Below are 13,035 nucleotides of genomic sequence, written 5' to 3' on the forward strand. Positions count from 1 at the left end.
TATAAGAGACAGTTATAACACGATAAAATCTCTGGTAAAGTACTCTTGAGAAGTTCTTAAGAACTTCTTATTTGAATAATGACCCTATTAAACTCACGTAATAAATTAATTTTTTTAGAGAATGAAACAACAGACTCGCACGACTGAGTTTCAAGAAATGGAATCTAAAATGCAAGAGAAAGATCTTATTAATCAGAATCTGGAGGAGCGCATCAGATTGTTACAAACTCGTATAGTTACTGCTGCTAATCGCAACAACTCGATATCGTTCAAGAATAAGGAAAAAAGGAGGCAGACTTGGGGCGGCGGTGGATTTAATAAATTGAATGCGTCTCTACCAATGTGCGCGAATTTATCACCGATCAAGGAGATGTCACCTGTTAAATTGTATAAGAGAAAATCAGCTAATATTGCGGATACAAGTAAGTTAAACTTTTTACACGATGCGAACAGATTTGATGAAAAGAAGTATATAACTTGAAGCTATATATGAATATCGTTCTTACAGCCTTCCAAATAGCTTTTACTGATTTTGAGCTGGAGCTTATAAAAAGTGAAGCGGATCGTAACGAAGACAACGACGATAGCGATGAGGATATGCCATTTGTGACGTATCGTAGTCATCGCGTTAAGTTTAAGGACAGTATAATTTTTCACAAATCACCTACGAACGACGGCAACGATAGCGCCACATTTGAGAAAATTGACGTGTCTACTCAGACTGCGAGGTAAATAGTAAAAAAAATTAATTTACTTTAAATTGATTGTTTGGACGATTATATTTTAATCATTCGTATTTATTGTAACTAGCGATCAATCACCCGGTACGCCGAAGCACATCCTGCGTAACAGAATTGTGTACAATGTCGAGCAAATCCGTAACTTGGAGGCACAATATTCAGAGCTTGAAGAGTTTACAACCTTGGAGAAGCAGCTGAGTGCCGAAGACCGTTTTTCGGAATTCGAGGCGAAACTCACGAAGAAGTTTGAGAAGCAACTGGAAAATATCACATCGGATAAGAACGCATTCGAGCATATAGCTTCTGAACTTCGTAAGAAGTTAACGGCGGCTGAATTACGTTACACTGAGGCGGAAGATCAATTGAACTTGCAAGCAGCGGAGCTGCACAGGATACCGGATTTGGAGAAGAAAATCACGCAGTTGTCCGCGCAAGAGATCGAGGTGCAAAACGTTCCAGAGCTACGAAAGCAAGTAACCCTTCTTACAGCTGAAAAAGATGGGTACGAACACGTCGCGTCTGAATTACGAAAGAAACTCAAGGAAGCCGAACAACGCAATATTTTTCTGGAAGAAAAATTAACGTCACGGAATGAGGAATTGCAGGAACCACTTGTTCAAATTTCGAATGACGAGACTGTTTCTTCCGAAAGAGACGAACTGCAAATCAAAATAACTGATCTTTCAAGTAAGCTGGCGGAAGCGGAGTTAAGCAATAATTCGATAAAAGGTAAACTGGAGGAGCAACTGCAAATGCTGCAAAATCTTCAGCAGGAAAAGAATGTATTTGCTTCTGAGATGCAAAATAAATTGAGAGAAGCGGAAGAAATCAATAACTCTCTGAGAGATAAATTAAACGAGCAGCAGCTAGAGATCCAGAAAGTGGAAGATAAGGAGAAGCAGATTGCGCAACTTGAATCTGAGAATCACAAATTTAAACTTGACATCGAGAAACTTCAAGAGCAGCTAGTAGTAAGTGACACGAAGATAGATAAGATGCACGAATACCAGCGAGATTTAGATAAATTTCAACAACAGGAGGCTGTCGCAAAAGAAAAAATGAATGAATTGGAACAAATTAATGGCGAGTTAAGAGACCAACTCAAAGAAGCAGAATTAACGAATGATTCGATGAGAAATAAATTGGACGAACAGAATTTATGTATGCAAAAGACCTGCGACTTGGAAAACCAAGTTGAAATTCTTGCTGTCGAGAAAAATGAATTTAAAGGTATAGTTAGTGAATTGGAAGAGAAGCTGAAAGAGGTAGAATTAGCAAACAATTCACTGAGAAATAAACTGAATGATTATGAAGCAAGTCAATGTGAAACTGATAGTTTAGAGGTTACAAACAAAATTCTTACGTCAGAAAATAACTCCGAATTGATCATTTCCGAGTTGGAGGAGAAATTAAAGGAAGCAGTATTGTACAATAATTCCATGAAGGAGGAATTAAATGTATGCCAAGTAGAAGCGCAAAAAACGATTGAGGAGCACAGAAAATCTATTGAGAGTTTTGCAGTTGTAAGAAGCGAATTGGAAGATGCGGTTCGTCAACTTCAAGAAAAGTCGAAGGAAGCAGAACACAATGACAATTTGATGAAGGCTAAAATAAATATCCTAGAATTGCAGTTGCAGAAGAGTCATGATATGGAAAGAGAGATTGAATGCCTCACGTCGCAAACAAAAGAGTACGAGTCGATGGTTCACGAATTGAGAGAGAAACTGGCCGATGCCCAACACTTGCCAATTTCAGCAAGAGGTGAGTCAAATGGAGAACTACAAAATGGAGAATCGCAGAAGGTTCAAGTGGATGCGGAAGTCGCAAGTCCGATAGCTGGAAGAGATGAACAGGACGCTGTAGGATTGAGTAAAAAATCGTCGAAGAGTCCCGGAATGGAATTCTCGGTGAGTAGAAACGAAATTAATCATCTAACGAGTCATATTAATTACTTGCAAAATATTTGTGGTTTACAGAATGAGAATGCATACCTGAAGGAACTGGCGGCGAAAGTATCGATGTCGGACAACGAATACGACCAGAGCAACGGCGATTTGTCGAAAGTCACGGACGATTTATCGATTACGAGGATGTCTCTGGACGAGGATAGCGCCAAGCTGTCCGCCGATCTTGTTCTAAAGAATCAGGAATTAGACGAGATAAAGCACGATGTGCGGAGCTTGAAGGCGGATATAGGACAGTTGCAGCAGACTATATATATATTAACGACCGAGAACATCGAGCTGGCAAATAAATTGTCGGCGGAGAAGGAGTGCAACGAGAAATCGTCTGTTGAAACGCAGCGGACCATCGACGAGCTTTACGCGCGAAACTCAAAGATAGTGGATGAAAAACTCGAACTTGAGAATAACGTGGCAAATCTTAACGAACATCTGGAGACCCTTCGCGCGAGGATGCCCGAGATGAACTTTAACGAGGAGCAGATAATTCACAAGTACGAGAAACAGGTCAGCGAGTACACGGCAAAAAATATGGAACTGTTGTCCGAGCTCGCGGACAAAACGAAAGAACTCGAGATGTTGAGGGAGAGCAAGTCGCTTCTGTACGAGCACGATTGTATGTACAAAGATAAATTAGCGGATCTCATGCAGAAGCATGAGTATTTGATAACTGAAAACAATGAACTTTCCACTGATCTGATGGAGAAGATCGAGGAGAACGAGGAATTGAAACAGGAGTGTGACAGTCTGACGAGCAAGCTGGAATTGTCACTGAAGAATAAGGTGAGCACTGGTAACGACGATGCGGAGCAGCTGAGAACGGAGAATACTCTGTTGAAAACCGAGCTGATGGAGCTGAAAACCAAAGCGAAACTTTTAACCGAAGAAAACGCGAAAATGTCCAGTCAATTAATGGAAATCCTGGAGGATCTAGATAATACGCGAAAGTCCAACACTTGCAACGACACCATGCATCTGTCGACATTGTATAACACTACCTTGACCGATGCGGCGGATAAGGCTGCGTTAGACGACACCGCCGAGGCAAAGATCTTAAATCTGCAGGAGCAAGTTAACAATCTCACGCATCTCAACAGAAAGCTCAGCGATATAAAATTAAGTGCCTGTAATCAGTGCGACCATTTGAACGAGTTAAACAAGGACCGACGAGAGCTGAAGCTCCAAGTGAAGACTCTCACTCGCAAATTGGAGAATCTGCAGAGGAAGTTCAGCAGCGAATCGGCGAAGAGCGACGCGCTCATACTGAAGGCCAAAGAAGACGTGAACCTAAGTGCATGCAATTTATCTTTTAATGCCAGTTTCTCGGAGAGCCTGAATGTCAGCTACGCCGAGGAGAGGCTTCAATCGCTGAATAGTGAATTGCAAATTTTGAAGGAAAATCATAATAAACTGTCGGATTTGTATGAGGAGAAGTGTATCGAGGTCGAGGAATTGCAAAATAGCACCATCACGGATTTGATGACTGACGACGTGAATTCCAGCGTCAAGAAAACCCCAAGCAAAATTTCATCGAGGCTGGAAAATATCGCGAAAGGTATGAAAGAGTTGGAAGACGATTTCAAGAAGATAAGAGAAAACAACGAAAGTGTCAAGGTAGATCTCGCGAAGTTCATTAATGAGAGAGAATCGTTACTACATGAAATTAGTACGTTGAAGACCGCTAATGGTGAGCTGCTGCAGAAATTGTCGGAAAGTGAGTTCCTGCACACTACTGCCTTGGAGAAAGTCGATATCCTTGAAAATGAGGTGCAAGAAATGACGAAAAAGCTGCAGGAGTTTACCGTAAGTTACAAAGAGATCGAAAATGCGAAGTTGCTTCTCGAGGTCGAAGTGGAAGGTCTGAAAGAGGAAAAAGCGATGAAGGAGCGGACGGTAAACGAATTGCGTCAAAGCCATTCCTGCCTGGAACACGAGTTGGACTTAACAAAGAAGGAGAAAGAAACGCTTAACAGCGACATCGCTCTTATGGAGCAAGAGCACAAGGAAAAGCTGGAATCTCTGAAGGCGATGAACGAGGAGTTGACCGGCGCTAAAGCGACTATCTCGCAGGAATTCGCTAATTATTCTAAAGATTCGGAAAATAGACTGACGGAGCTTAGTGAGAAGATAAACAAGTGCACCTCCGAGAACGATTATCTGAAACAGGAATTGATCAGGCTGCGCGACATAGAAAATCAATTTGAGAAGATGAAAACCGAGTATCAGTCCAGGTCACAGCAGGACAAGAGATTGGTCGACGATAACAAGAAGATGAAAAATGCGTTGAACGACATTTCTAAGAACATCATTAAGGAGATCAAGTATCTCAAGCCTAAATTCGACGCTCAGGAATTCATGGATAAATCGGTGGAGGAGCTGTTCCAGATATTTGTACAAACCATCGTGGCGAAGGAGACAGAAGTAGTGAAAGCTATGCGAGTGGAATTCGACAAGGAGAGGCAGAAGCTCGAGGATGAAAAACGGCAGAGCGTGGACGCGGAGAAGCGTACGTCGCTGTGGGCGAGAGAACTGGAGGGTGAGATAGAGAAGCTTCAGAGGGAGCTGACCGAGCGAGAGGCCGCATACAAGGAACTTGATATGGAGTTCGCGCGCTTGGAGGATTGTTTCAAGGAGGTCGATCGCGACAGGGAGACGCTGAGAGACAAGAATAGCCAGCTCGAGGCAGAGTTCAATAACTTGCAGACTGAGTATAACAAATATTCGAGGAACGACACGAGGAACGAAGAGGCCGTTATTACCGCGCAGAAGCGAGAGAAGCAGGCGCAAGAGACGATCAGGAGTAAAGAGTCGGAATTTCAGATGAGACTGAAATCGGAGAAGGAGGCGTACAACAAACGAATCGAAGATCTCACGTGCACGATCGAGTCCCTTAAGACGAGAAACATGGAGCTGACGAACACCATCGAGGGCCTCGAGGCTAATCAGAAGCAACTGAAGAACATCGTCGATTTGAAGAACAACGAATTGATGAAGAGCAATCAGATCGTTCAGAAGAGGCAGGTTGAGTTCGAGCAGCTCACGGAAGCCTACAACGATTTGAATAAGGAACTGGAAGAGAAGGAGTTGCACATCGTGGAGATCAAGGAACTTCTGAGAACCAAGTGCGACGAGCTGACGGAGTATAAAACTAATTTCGAGACGATCGTGCCCGAGAACAAGCTGCTGAAGCAACAGATCGTCGAGCGGAAGGCCAACATAGAACAGTACAAGATGGAGATAGAGACCCTGAAGATGGAAAACAAGAAGGAGATAGACGAGATTAAGGATCAGTTGAATTTCGAGGAGCTGAGGAGTGTCGAGCTCAACAAACAGATGGCCGAGTTGAACGACAAGAACGCGGCCCTGACGGACGAGATGAACGTCCTGAGGGACGATTACGCGACGTTACAGCGCAAGTGCGCGACGTTGGAAAAACGAGTCAGGAATAGTACGAGCAAGGTCCAAGCGGAAGAGCAGATAGAAGAGCTGAAGGACCTGAACAGGTCCCTGCGAAACAATTTGGACGGCGCTAGCAATCGGATAACGGAGCTGCAGACCGCGAAGACCGATCTGATGAAGCAGGTGGTCATTCTGAGCAGCCAGTACGACGCGTCGTGCAAGGACAGTCAGGAGTTGAGGGAAGCGCTGTCGGCGTACAAGTCGAGGCACAACGACACGTATACGGCCTGCGAGAGGTACGACGAGTTGCTGCGGGAGAAGAACAAGATCGCGTTGGAGCTGGAGGCGATGAGGGTGCAGCTGAACCAGAAGAGCAGGGACATCGAAAGATATACCGGCGAGATAAAGGCGTTGACGGAGAAGAACGCGGAACTCGATCAGGAATCGGAGGAGCTGGCGCAAGTTATTCGCGACCACGACACCGAGATCGCGAGGCTACAGGACAAGTATTACACGTGTCGCAACGAAGCTGACGAGCTGCGGGACAGGATAAGAGCCCTCGAGAGCGGCGGTCAAAACCGCCTGCCGCTGAGAACGGACGTGTTGTCGTCCTCCGACAGGACCGAGAGGTCGCACGACGACGAGTGCAGTTGCGCGACGTTGAAGAACAAGATACGGGAGCTGCAGCTGGAGGTCGTGTCGAGGAACGGAAAGATCGCGACGTTGGAGCTGCAAATACGCAGCGGTAGTTTCCCGTATCAGATGAAGTGCAAAGAGCTGCAGGAGCATCTGTCGGCGTACACCGACAAGGTACTTTCTTCGTCACGTTCTTTAATTATTACGAACGTTACGATTGAAAATATGTACGAACGCGTGATTTCATATGTGCATATTTCGTTCTTACAGAATAGCGAGCAGAAAGCGGAAATTAAGCGACTGCAGATGGCCCTGTTACGTACGAGCGCGAAGGAATGCGACGTGTGCAAACAGAGACTCGTGAATAGGCGACATCAAACATGCCAGACGATGCCGAGCAATATATTGCGATTTTGCGGCACGAGCAGCGGCATAATCGATGTAAGTATATCTCATTTATCGATAAATACGCGCATTTGGCGCATGTAGTTTACATTGCGTATATTATAAGATCTCAGAAATAAATAGACGTGTTTATTGATAAAACTGGATTGCCACAAAATTGGAGATCAGGGAAAAGTCAAAGAAATTGAAAACGGTCTTTGAAATCAGGGAATTTAACATTTTTTCGAAAATTAAAATTCTTAACTTTAAAGAAATTTAATATGCGTATATCACACACTTATACAGTTTGGTTAGCTAATGTAAACTCTGTTTTTAATAGAGATTTAAAATGCTTCACTAATAGCATTAGAATTTTCAACTTGTCTATTTTTTGTTGGAATTTTAAATTTATTTAAAACTTCGCTAAAATTGTTCCTTTTTTAACTTACAAGTTTCTTGTGTTACTTGTGAACAAATTAATAAAATTAAAATTGACTTCATATTTTTGTAATTCTTCTTTCAAGTTTGTAAATCTTTGTATAATAGCAAGTTGAAGATTCCAATAAGCAGGATTTAATTTTTATCAAAAAGAATCTATATTTACATATTTCTTTCAAGCAGAGGAAAAGAAACGTACGCATATATAAAAGAAAAAGATAAAGGAATACTAACAACTTAATTAAGTGCAAGCAATGTCAACAACAGTAATAGTAATTTATATTGCTAGGTTAAATTGCTCTCTCAACAAAATATTTAACGGTTTCCAAATAGTTTTCAAATCAAACGAACATACAAACAAATTTTTTAATATTATTGAAAGTCAAGGAAATCATGAAATTTTGTCTGGAAGTCAAGGAAAAATCATGGAATTTTAGAATAAAGAATTTGTTGCAACCCTGTAAAAGTAAGAATGAATATGGATCCGTATCTTATGTAACTAATAATTAATGATGTATATTTTTGTACAGGATGACATAAGAATATCGAAATTGGAGAAGGAGAAGCAGATTATGAAGGATGTGTGCCGATCCAGATCGAAGACTATAAAGGAACTCGAGAAGAAAGTAGAGGAGTACGAGAAGTTGTTGCAATCCAACAATTTATGATCTGCGTACTGACCAAATTGACCATTGATTTCTATATGTATATTAAATTAATATGTAATTTACGGCATTTTATATCACGTTGCAATTGACAATAACTAGATTTTAGAAGTTTAACATAACGTAAGGAGCGTATAAAAAATAGATACGGTATTTTTAATGTTACAACGATAATATGATAGTTTTTATATTTTTGTAACGTGCAGAGAACTGCGATTACTTATTTTTTATACATCAACTACAAATAATAATGACATATTTTTCGCCATTTTTGCTGCGTTTCTTAAGATAATGTAATTCCTGTGATATGAAATTTAACTTTAAGATCAAAATGTAAGTTGTGTATATATAAGACTATTATAGGGACCAAGAATTCAATAGTTGTAAGAATTCTATTTTATTCACATTGTCCCTCTTAGATTTACATATATACATATATTATATATTTTTTTCAAAAGCAACGCGTGATACAATTGTATCATTCTAAAAATAAGATCGTAAAAAAAGATTCTACAGTAATTTATGCAGTCTCTGAATGCAGAGTGAAAGATACACGAGATAAAATCATATTGCAGAATAGAACAGAAATTTCAATGAAGAAATAATGTTTAATTATGTTTTTTAATTACATAAAATAATTTAATAATTAATTACTAAGTATTACGATTTTTATGACAAAAAATAAAATGTTTTCCTTTCTGTTTAACAGATTCTGGCGTTAAACAAATTAAAGCTTTCTGAGCGAACTGATTAGTGCTTATTTATTTGATTCATTTCGGAAAGATGTGTTGACATTTTAATAAGTTCAGCGTAATATAACATTTTATTCCCAAGATATTTTACAAATTATTTTTAAAACAATATAATTCCTGTGATATAAGATTTAACTTGATCAGAATATATAGAGTGTAATATATATAAAATTATTACAGAACCGAACTAAATTAGTAGGTATAAAAATTTAATTTTACTCGCAATTGTGCCTTCCAGATTTACACCCTATATATATATATATATATATACAGTTCCAGAAGTAATAATAACGCGTGGTGTTAAAACCGATGTACCATTTTATTAATAAAAATTTTTAATATACAGATTTAGATATTTAAATTGTGGTTTCCTGTTTTAGATTTGTTCTAAATAAAAATTTTATTAATAAAATGATACGATTAAATTTTATTAATAAAATTACCTGATACGATTGTAACACCATGCATTATTACTTTTGAAACAAAATATATGTGTAAATATAGAAGACAATATGACGAGTAAAATTGAATTTTTATAACTATTAAATTAGCTTGTTCCAATAGTAACTTTTATATATACACACACCTTTATATTCTGATTAAATTTAAACATCTCATATCAGGAATTACCTATATTGTCTTAAAAATAATTTATTAAAATTCTGTGTAATATAGCCTTTTATTTCCAAAACATTTTACAAATTATTTAATGTTACTTTAGGATTTTCCGAGTTTCGCTTTCTTCGGCTTGTATCTCGTTATATGCTTATGTGGCCTCTTCGTACCAATTTTTGTTTGGAACAGATCTGAAAATCAATTTTTGCATTGTACTATCAAATTAAATAAATCTATATATTAGATAAAAATCTATAAATCTAAAAATCTATATATTAGATAAAATATTATCGACATTCTGTATATTTACCTTTATCAGGTTCCTCTCCTACTTCCTCACGATAATACTGCGCATCGTCGTCTTCCTCCATTTCGCTCTTTTCAGTAGATTCCTTCGCGATTTTTTGCATAAGCATATCGTTTTCTCTCTTCTTCTGAATTCCCTTCAACGATTTCTCCTTGTGTTCTTGCTTTCGCGCTTCCTTCTTTTTCGTATTTTCTTCCTGCAATCTTTTCCTTTTCTCCTTCAATTTCTTCTTCTTTTCTCTCTTCTTCTCTATCGCAAGTTTCTCCTCTTCCGTTTTGTGTATGAATTCATGGAAAAGCACTTCACCGTCGAGGAGTCCATTCTCCACTTTAATCAACTAAAACACATTCGGTCAACATTAGAAAAATATTAAATATCTATAAATTTGTTGTATTAAAGTTTTGATTAGCTTTTTAACCTGCAACGTTATTCTCGGTCCCAATTCGAATAATCTGATCGCACTCTTGGAATTAGGCTGATTCCCTCTCGAGGACAATTTTTGCGACAGCGTGACATGACTGGTCTCGTCATCCTCTGCTTCACTTTCGGACATGGTCGGTTTCGTCAAAAACTCCGAGATATCTTGACACTTCGATAAATTCGGCACTTTAGCTTGTACTATTTTTTTAATGCCTCTCGACAAACCTACAGGTACAACTTTGATCGCGTAATGTCTAAGGTCAATAGTTTTAGCCGTCGCGTTGTAATTCAAGCATACACAACGACGAATTGTGCTCAGATTCACCTGTAAGAATGTTATTTAATTCTATTTTACAAATTTAATGACTTTGAAAATTGTATTTTAAATCCCGTTTCTTGAATTGGCTGTCTTGCAAAACTTACAGTGGTCAAGTTTATAGTTGGAAACATGTTCTGGAAAGTGGAAGCTATAAGTTTCAGATGCATTCCCTCCCCGCTGAAATTATTTAGTACCAACAGAGGAGAGGTTTTGAAGGCCTCCTCGTATACCAGCTGCTTCTTTGACATAGATACAATGTCTCGTGCTAAGGAGAAACTGTGTACCTTGAAAGTGAGTGTGGGTCCTCTAGGCAACCTGCGACAATATTGAAGATTATTATCTAATAAGTCGATTCTTTAAATTAATTTAAATGATCCCCTTAGCCAAAAAGAACTTTTTCTTAGCGATGAATCTCATTGATACTGTACTTGCAAAGCTTGAGGTACATTCCCAGCTCTGTATTTGTGAATATGCACATGTGAGTGACGTGCAGCACGCTCGAGACAGAGACGAAGTCTTTAATAGCATTCTTCTTTCGAGCCTTCAGGGACGAAGCCGTAAAAGGTTCCATAATTCTGCGAAAGTTTTTAGTAAGCTCGACGATATGGTCTCCTGGCAGCCCACGGTGGAATACAAAGGAATGAGGCGCTTTCACTAACTCTTCCTTCTCGCCCACGTTTATTTGCTTATTGCGCTTTACACATCGGCCCTACATAAAAAAAAAACCGACTCGCATTATGTAATTAGGAAACTAAATCTCTAGCATGTTATTTCCAGCATGTAATTTTTGCTACATGGCGTGTGTATGTAACTTGCCACACAAACGTTCAATAATTATTATATTAACTCAATAATATCTCGTTAAATGTTTTTAAGTAATTTTTAAGTAATTAATTTATATTAACTATAATTGTGTTTGTAAATAACGAGAAAAACAGTACCTTTCTTTTACGTGCCATTATAAGGTTAAGTTAGGCCGGAATCAGAGGTTAGCACGTGGTCAAGGCTCAACAAGTCGAGGAAAGTTCACTTATTATTAAATAAAAATTATAGATTTAAAAAGACAGTAATTTTTACTTTAATTTGAAATATAAAATAATATTATCCTTCCTCTTATTCACTTTTTTCTCGCGCGCTTCTCTCTGGTTACACTCACGTTTCCCACGTGTGTGTACGGTACGTTTGACACTAACGCTCCCTGAAGAAGTGGATGTAAACTACATAGCAACATTTACTTTTCTGCACCGCGGGTATACAATTTGTGGTGTGTGTCCGTGCTACATCCACCTTTCAAGACTGCGGGGGCTTTATTCTCAAAAAATTGCGCATTCGATAATCATATCCTCGTTCTCAAATGCGAATATTTCTGGTGAGTAACGCAGCTTTCGATTTTGTTCCGTGTCATATTGTCTGATTCTATTACATATACAATATGTATATATATATATACACATAATATTTTGATTAGTGTTTGATTAGTGGAGCACGAGGGCATTCTGAGATAACAGCTAGAACTTCACTATTATTAAATAAAAATTATAGATTTAAAAAGACAGTATTTACTTTTATTTGAAATATAAAATAATATTATCCTTCCTCTTATTCATTTTTCGCGACCGTGAATCGTGATCGTGTTTTTATAATCAATAAAAGATTATTAATTACAACTATAGTAATTTGTTTATTTTAATTTGTAAATTTTACATTTTCTAAGGATACAATTTTTAATTGGCAGTTGGCGATAAATTGTCCACTATCGACTAATAAAGCAATTAATTAATAGCACGGCTAATAATTTTACGAACTACAATTATAATTATTGCCCTCATGTATTTTTAATATTATTATATAATAATTATCAATCGACATAATTACATTATTTTCCAATCGATATATTTACACAATCTGCAAACACTTTACATAAAAAGACTGAGTAAAATATAAGAAGAAAATATAATAAGATAAGCGGAAACACTAATTAAAATTCAGAAATTGTGATTCTAAAAATTCCCGGAATTTCATGCTTGAGAATTTAAATTGCGAGAAACAATATTAATTAGTAATTAGCACGAGAAATGTAATGCAATAAATGGCATAAATCGAAGGCCGAGTATTACAATTTCAAATGATATTTTGTCTGTCGTTTCTCTTTCGCTATATCCATGTAATTAGCACGGGCTAGACTGGAGTATTACGTTAACGCAACATACGTGCACAGATTATGATGCATGAATATTTAGATGATGCGTATGTCTGTACATTATAATTGGTGCAACTTCATGCGCGAGGTATTCACGACTCCGAATGTATAAAAACACACATCAAAGCGAATATAATGCCTCATTACACTCGCATTAACGTAAACAGGGCGATAATATGGGAGCCTATGAATTCAATAT

General features: G+C 38.2%; 2 protein-coding genes across 2 annotated transcripts in view; one reads left to right on the forward strand and one right to left on the reverse strand.

The window, feature by feature from the left end:
* LOC105451304 overlaps positions 1 to 9,320 on the forward strand; it is a 33,468-nt gene extending 24,148 nt beyond the window's left edge. Inside the window, exons 33-37 of the mRNA XM_011691673.1 lie at positions 119 to 422; positions 509 to 728; positions 811 to 6,910; positions 7,007 to 7,177; positions 8,089 to 9,320. Coding sequence (XP_011689975.1) covers positions 119 to 422; positions 509 to 728; positions 811 to 6,910; positions 7,007 to 7,177; positions 8,089 to 8,226 — 6,933 coding nt within the window. The 3' untranslated portion in view covers positions 8,227 to 9,320. The remainder of the gene's footprint in view (positions 1 to 118; positions 423 to 508; positions 729 to 810; positions 6,911 to 7,006; positions 7,178 to 8,088) is intronic.
* Positions 9,321 to 9,635: 315 nt separating this feature from the next.
* Positions 9,636 to 11,847, reverse strand: LOC105451189 (protein Peter pan). The gene is made up of 6 exons (XM_011691489.1): positions 11,578 to 11,847; positions 11,065 to 11,345; positions 10,741 to 10,951; positions 10,316 to 10,642; positions 9,901 to 10,234; positions 9,636 to 9,781 (listed from the first exon to the last, which is right to left on the reverse strand). Exons 1-6 carry the CDS (start codon positions 11,593 to 11,595, stop codon positions 9,693 to 9,695), a joined length of 1,260 nt encoding a protein of 419 aa, XP_011689791.1. The 5' UTR covers positions 11,596 to 11,847; the 3' UTR covers positions 9,636 to 9,692.
* Between the last annotated feature and the right edge of the window lie 1,188 nt (positions 11,848 to 13,035).

Source organism: Wasmannia auropunctata, unplaced genomic scaffold (genome assembly GCF_000956235.1).
Source record: "Wasmannia auropunctata unplaced genomic scaffold, wasmannia.A_1.0 LD336053.1, whole genome shotgun sequence".
NCBI lineage: Eukaryota > Metazoa > Arthropoda > Insecta > Hymenoptera > Formicidae > Wasmannia > Wasmannia auropunctata.